The 7,743-nt window shown below is 35.7% G+C and overlaps 1 protein-coding gene across 1 annotated transcript; it reads right to left on the reverse strand.

Annotated features, from left to right (window-relative positions):
• Positions 1 to 338: 338 nt before the first annotated feature.
• Positions 339 to 2,447, reverse strand: LOC110465617 (neuronal acetylcholine receptor subunit alpha-3-like). The gene has a single exon (XM_021521563.1). It carries the CDS (start codon positions 2,394 to 2,396, stop codon positions 1,188 to 1,190), a length of 1,209 nt encoding a protein of 402 aa, XP_021377238.1. The 5' UTR covers positions 2,397 to 2,447; the 3' UTR covers positions 339 to 1,187.
• Positions 2,448 to 7,743: the final 5,296 nt, after the last annotated feature.

The following is a 7,743-nucleotide window of genomic DNA, read 5'->3' on the forward strand; positions in this document are numbered from 1 at the left end:
TATTGCAAATTCCTTTTTGAATAGGGAATTTTATCTAATATTTGTTATTTTATTCGAAGGCAAACGAAGAAAAAATATACCCGAAAATTTAAAGTCAACTCTATATGAACTCTATTTTTTATTTTATTTTCCCTGAAATTAAAAGATACAATTTTATGTTTTATCGCTGTTTACTGATATGATGACGTCATTTTGTTTGTTTGATGACAATTTTACATGGTATAATTATTTCCTAAGAAGGAAATGCAAGTACCATCAAATATAAGAAAATACGAGAAAAACGAGCGAAGTATTTTAAACATAATTTATTATAACATATAACAATAAATGGACTGGATGTCAATACATACTAACTCTAAAAATCTGATGATTAAGGGTGTATGCTACATCTTAATGTATGCACCTCTTTCCATAGAGTTCTACAAAAGCAACATTTGTATTAACGTTAAATTGTACTTTGACTTTAAGAGTATGACTGTATGACTCATTTGACAGATACACACACATATATATATATACCATTAAAGTAATTCAAAGAGCGCTAACTCTAACGTAAATTGTGTGTATAATCTACACGTATAAGGTAGCGTGTATTTCTTAATTAAACAAATCTCAATTATTTTGGCACACTGTTAGTTACATATATAGACATCATGTTCACGTGTGGAGCCAACGCGTAGACAACAGATTACACTCAATCAAACCAGTAGTCGGTGACCGGTGTCCTATAGTTGCAGAGGAAGGCGCCGAGATGAGGATGTCCTTACCCGTCTCCGGATGGGTCATTCATGCATAACTCATTGTTATGTATTGAACCTGATGACCAGTCTCAATGAATAACAAATAAAACTGTTTGAAACAAAGCCATACACATTCAAATATGTACTGCATAATGAAGAATTCAGGACTCTTATGGGTAAAAGTACACTGTTAGACTGAGAGAACCACAACCGGCTCGCTCTCCTTAACAAATGACAAGTACACTGTTAGACTGAGAGAACCACAACCGGCTCGCTCTCCTTAACAAATGACAAGTACACTGATGTGATATTGTGAACACAGACTGAGCAAGCCTTGGGTTTTACCCAATTAAAAAACCCATCGGTTTGAATTTCTATACCCTTTCTCCTTTTGGGCGTAACATAGGTTTAACAATTTTGGCCAAGGTTGCTCTCATAAGTATGGTCCTACATGGAGGTAAGGTAAACAGTTATGACTACAGTACCAATGACGCCAGTTATGTATATAGAACTTAAATAAAACATATCCATTACCTCAACTACTCTTTGCCACGTGACCGTACCACCATCTTTGATTCCTATCGGACCAGAATTCTCATCGTTCTCCCCATTCATAACAACATCCGGTTTGACTTTTGCTCTTCCGTAACAGGTTAAACACGCGATCAATTTCACAAGCCAGTTTGGTACGGGAACATTTTCGTCTCTGTGAAACATTCGCAACTGAAAGCAATTGAGAATGGTGATAAGACCGCTAAATACAAGCGCCCCGAATGTCACAAATGAGAGAACGGCCATCGGGCTGGACGTCTGGGGCAAGGCAGCGTTGATGATCATCATAAAAACGGTGTAAGAAAGTAGCATAGTCAAAGTAAATCCCGATCTCTCTCCGCAGTCACAGGGCAGGATAAAAACGAGAGGGTTGAGGAAGCCGAGGAAATATATAGGAATTAGCGTATTCACTATATGGTAAAGTGGAATCCTCTTCATCTTGAAGCTGATGATTAGGGTTGAATATACTCCCTTCGGTTGAGATCTCAGTCCCGTTTCAAGCACTGTCCATTCGCCATTTGCTTCGTAGTAAGTCATGTCGAGTTCTGAAGCCCCTGCGGAAAGCATTATATCGGTTGCTATGTACATCCAAGGTGTTATCTCCAAATAACAGTTTTGAACGTCAAACGGAAATTTCGCTACGTCAGGCGTGCACTTAATTTTCATTATTCCACCAGGCATCATTTGCACTTCTCCACTATATACCACCAACACTTTGAAATTCCCTCCGCCGATCGCCTCAAACGTATCTGCAGCTTTAAGGTCAAATATCTCCGGCACCCAAATTTTAGACTGCGGGATAGTGATATATCCTGTATAATTATAGGTCGCGAGGTCCCATACTAACGCCTCATCGGTCCACTTCATCCCTACCACAATGACGATCTCGAGAGTTCCCGAGACCTCGTCAAAGTCGTTGATCGCCATTAAATATCCACTTATTTCTATGTTCATCGGGATACTGCCCGTGGACACGGGCCGCACTTCTTTTGTGTAACCAGCGATAATGTTGTTGTAGATGTCCTTTTGAATCGTTGAAACCGCGAATTCGGCGACTTGAAGACACGAAAGTAATAAAATCGTCATATAAAGTTTGTTATCCATTTCTGATTCGTTAATGCTTTTCTGTTTCGTGTGTGTCAGTAATATAGATCGTTTCTTGTGTAGGCATGAGACTATATTATAGTGATTTCGGTGGTGATTACAAAACCAAGTCAGGGTACACTGCGTAATTGTTTGATGGCACCTCAAAGATACGATTCATAAATATCTGTCCCATCTTTATAGCTGTTTTGTACACCTCAATGCATGCCTGTAAAGACAATTTATAACTGACTACGATCGACAGGCTAGTTAAACGAGTGATGAATGTTGTCTGATAATGAAAAAAACACTACCTACATACAGTCCGTTAAAAATGGCACACTATGTTAAAATGATTTAATACTTTATTATTTTAAACAAAAGGCTTTTTAAGAGACGCTCACGACTAAACTTAAGGACATGTAAGTTCAACTATTTATGATTATATCGTGGTTCTGTAACTTAAAGATATTGTATTATGAAACAGGCATGCATTTAATGTGTTAAGGCCCCCCGGGGGTACGGCTGCCAAAAACTGTAACTATGTGTTGGAAACGTTTTTGTGATTATGACTTGATAGCTTTGATAAGTCCTTATGTACCTTTGATAAGTCATTATGTACCTTGATATAAGTCCTTATGTACCTTTCATAAGTCATTACGTACCTTTGATAAGTCATTATGTACCTTTGATAAGTCATTATGTACCTTTGATAAGTCATTATGTCCCTTTTATAAGTCATTATGTACCTTTGATATAAGTCATTATGTGCCTTTGATACGTCATTATGTACCTTTGATAAGTCATTTTTTACCTTTGATAAGTCATTATGTACCTTTGATTAGCCATTATGTACCTTTGATAAGTCATTATGTACATTTGATAAGTCATTATGTACCTTTGATAATTCATTATGTACCTTTGATAAGTCATTATGCACCTTTGATAAGTCATTATGTACCTTTGATTAGCCATTATGTACCTTTGATAAGTCATTATGTGCCTTTGATAAGTCATTATGTACCTTTGATTAGCCATTATGTACCTTTGATAAGTCATTATGTGCCTTTGATAAGTCATTATGTACCTTTGATTAGTCATTATGTACCTTTGATAAGTCATTTTGTACCTTTGATAAGTCATCATGTACCTTTGATAAGTCATTATGTACATTTGATAAGTCATTATGTACCTTTGATTAGTCATTATGGACCTTTGATAAGTCATTATGTACCTTTGATTAGCCATTATGTACCTTTGATAAGTCATTATCTTCCTTTGATAAGTCATTATGTACCTTTGCTAAGTCATTATGTACCTTTGATACGTCATTATGTCCCTTTGATAAGTCATTATGTACCTTTGCTAAGTCATTATGTACCTTTGATACGTCATTATGTCCCTTTGATAAGTCATTATGTACCTTTGATTAGTCATTATGTACCTTTGATAAGTCATAATGTACCTTTGATAAGTCATTATGTACGTTTGATATAAGTCATTATGTACCTTTGATTAGTCATTATGTACCTTTGATAAGTCATTTTTTACCTTTGATAAGTCATTATGTACCTTGATATAAGTCCTTATGTACCTTTCATAAGTCATTACGTACCTTTGGTAAGTCATTATGTACCTTTGATATAAGTCATTATGTGCCTTTGATACGTCATTATGTACCTTTGATAAGTCATTGTGTACCTTTGATAAGTCATTATGTACCTTGATATAAGTCCTTATGTTCCTTTCATAAGTCATTACGTACCTTTGGTAAGTCATTATGTACCTTTGATATAAGTCATTATGTACCTTTGATACGTCATTATGTACCTTTGATAAGTCATTATGTACCTTTGATAAGTCATTATGTACCTTTGATAAGTCATATGTACCTTTGATAAGTCATTATGTACCTTTGATAAGTCATTATGTACCTTTGATAAGTCATTATGAAAAGGAGAACCATACGTTGTGGAACTTTAATGAAAAAAGGGAAGAAAAGAAACAAAGATAAAGAGAAAATATATAAACAGAAATTAAAAACAATGGTTTAAGTGTAAAAATGCATTTACATAAGTCTTATTAAGTGCTGTCAAATATTACACCATTGATTGTCTTGCAGATCTACAATACCATCTTAAATACATACTCATTAAGATAAATGAGATATTATTCAATCTTTGACAACTCTGCCGTAATATGATTTTTAAAATATCCAGCGACGTAATCCTTTGTTTTTACTCATGGGACATAAAATATTTCATAATGGCTGAGGTGTCAGAAAGAAGGTTGGTTAGATTATATTTGTAGCCATCAACAAATTATGTGCTCCTAATGAACTTGAAGTTACTTGGGTCGTCTGGGTATATGTATATTGCACTTGTTAAATTCCTGTGTATAATGGGACTTCAATTCTTTTTATTGTCGTGAGCAATACAGCTTATTGATATTACATTACAAGTATTGTGCACAATACACTGTCATACAAAGTCAAGTTCAAGCCGTACACTAATAGGTATATTCACTCATTTCATAGACAAGAGGTGCGACCTAATTTCAAAAGCTTTACACAAAAAAAACCCAAAATTATTTAGTTCTGTAACATTTTCTGTACTAAATAATAATTTCAAAAGTTTATATATGGATGGCTTGCATCGGTAATAAGGTTTAAATAGTTTTTGTCGGAGGAAATCGTATTCTTTACAAATGAAAACAAAATGATATTCATCTTCTACTTCAGTAGTACATATTGGGCATATGCGGTTAGAAACAGCCTGCTTATTGTATCTTCCTGTTTCAATTGTTAAACAGTGCACAGACAAACGAAAATTACAAATTACTTTCTTGAATTTCAATAAAATTGGTTTTGATAAATAACTCTGTACTTAATAGCCCGGTGGTACAGTCTATTCTGTGTGACAGTTATCTATTTAGCGTCTTGGGGTCACGTGCATGTAGTTGCAGGCAGCTGGTTACCGTTAACAGATGCTCCGGGTCATTGGTTAGTGATTGTTAACATACGAAAACGTGCAGTGAATGATATACATGAAGGACTTAAAAAATCACAGTTTAGATTGTGGAAACATAAAACTTATCATTGTTCATGCTATTTTGATCGTCGATACTAGCGGAAATTCGTAACGTGTAAGTGTTGATATATTTTTGGCTCTTAAAACGACATGAACGTTGTATATCTAGATTGAAATATCATGTAACATCATTATAAATATTTGTATTGTTTATTAATAAAGTATGTATACATTCATTTATGAGACTGGCAAAAAGGATGTACGCACGATGTAGTTACCGTGATTATAGTGAGGACTTGATCGAGGTGAATTGTCTTCTTCAGTAAGGTAGTCAATGTCTTTTGTAAGCTTGTTTAATGTGAGTTTGTTCAAGCTTGTTTTAAACTCATGTAAGATTCGGATTTATGTTTCGGTATTCCTGGTGATCTAACATTGAGTTTGTCCTCTGTTTCAAAATCTCCAAACGATCTGAAGTTTAAATCCCGTATATAATCGCCGCCATACACATGTACTTTACAAATAACCCTTCCTCGTTGTCGTCACACGTGAAGGGACATGGTAAAAAACAAAACGATTAATAATCCGGGATCTCGGTTTAGTGATCGTATCTCTCGTTTAAAAAAATAATAATCTCGGTTTGAAACGAGATGATGAATTACTAAACCGCGATCTTCACGAACTCGATATCACGGATTACCTAACCGAGATCTACACTCAAGATCACAGGTTACATGTAATAAACCGAGATCATGAATTACTAAACCGAGATATATATTAACTCGAGATCACGGGTTACTAAACCGAGATCTACACTTACTCAAGATCACAGATAACTTAACCGAGATCTACACTAACTCGAGATCACGGATTACTAGACCGATATATCTATTATCTCGAGGTTACGGATTACTAAACCGAGGTCTATACTAACTCAATATCACGTATTACTAAACCGAGATCTACACTAACTCAAACCACAGATTACTCAACCAAAATCTACATTAACTCAAGATCACGGATAATAAAACCGAGGTCTACACTAACTCGAGATCACGGATTACTCAACCGATATCTACACTAACTCAAGATCACGTATTACTAAACCAAGATCTCTATTATCTCGAAATCACGGATAACTTAACCAAGGTACAGTGTATATACTAACTCAAGATCACGGATTACTAAACCGAGATCTCTATTATCTCGAGATCACGGATAACTAAACCAAGGTCTCAATAACTCAAGATCACGGATAACTCAACCGATATCACGGGTAACTTACACGAGATCACGGATTACTAAATTGAGATCTATACTAACCCGAGAGCACGGATTACTAAACTGAGATCTATGCTAACTCAAGATCACGGATTACTCAACCGAGATCTAGACTAACTCGAGATCACGGATTACTAAAACGGGATCATGGATTATTAAACCGAGATCACGGATTACTTCACCGAGATCGCGGAGTACTAAATTGAGATCGCGGATTATTAAACCGAGATCACGGATTACTTAACTGAGATCACGGATTACTTAACCGAGATCACGGATTGCTTAACTGAGATCACGGATTACTTAAAGGAGATCACGGATTACTAAATCGAGATCGCGGTTTTCTAAACCGAGATCACGGATAACAAAATTGAGAACACGGATTACTAAACCGAGATCTATGCTAACTCAAGATCACGCTTTACTCAACCGAGATCTAGACTAACTCGAGATCACGGATTTACACGGATTACTAAATCGAGATCGCGGATTGCTAAACCGATATCTATACTTATTTGACATTAGGGATTACTTAACCGAGATCACGAATTACTAAACCGAAATCACTGATTACTTAACCGATATCACGGTTTATTCAACCGATATCACGGATTACTTAACTGAGATCACGGATTACTTAAAGGAGATCACGGATTACTAAATCGAGATCGCGGTTTTCTAAACCGAGATCACGGATAACAAAATTGAGAACACGGATTACTAAACCGAGATCACGGATTACTATACCGATATCACGGATTACAAAATCGAGATCACAGATTACTAAACCGATATCACGGATTACTAAACCGAGACTACGGATTACTTAACCGAGATTACGGATTACTTAACCGAGATCACGGATTACTAAACCGATATCACGAATTACTAAATCGAGATCGCGGTTTTCTAAACCGAGATCACGGATTACTTAACTGGTATCAGGGATTACCAAACCAAGATAACGGATTACATAATCGAGATCACGGATTACTAAACCGATATCATGGATAACAAAATTGAGAACACGGATTACTAAACCGAGATCACGGATTACTAAA

The sequence above is a fragment of the Mizuhopecten yessoensis genome, unplaced genomic scaffold (genome assembly GCF_002113885.1).
Source record: "Mizuhopecten yessoensis strain PY_sf001 unplaced genomic scaffold, ASM211388v2 scaffold11093, whole genome shotgun sequence".
Classification (NCBI taxonomy): Eukaryota; Metazoa; Mollusca; class Bivalvia; order Pectinida; family Pectinidae; genus Mizuhopecten; species Mizuhopecten yessoensis.

Excerpts from the sequence above, each read along its gene's own strand:
- LOC110465617 (XM_021521563.1), bottom strand. The coding sequence starts at position 2,396 with ATGGATAACAAACTTTATATGACGATTTTATTACTTTCGTGTCTTCAA.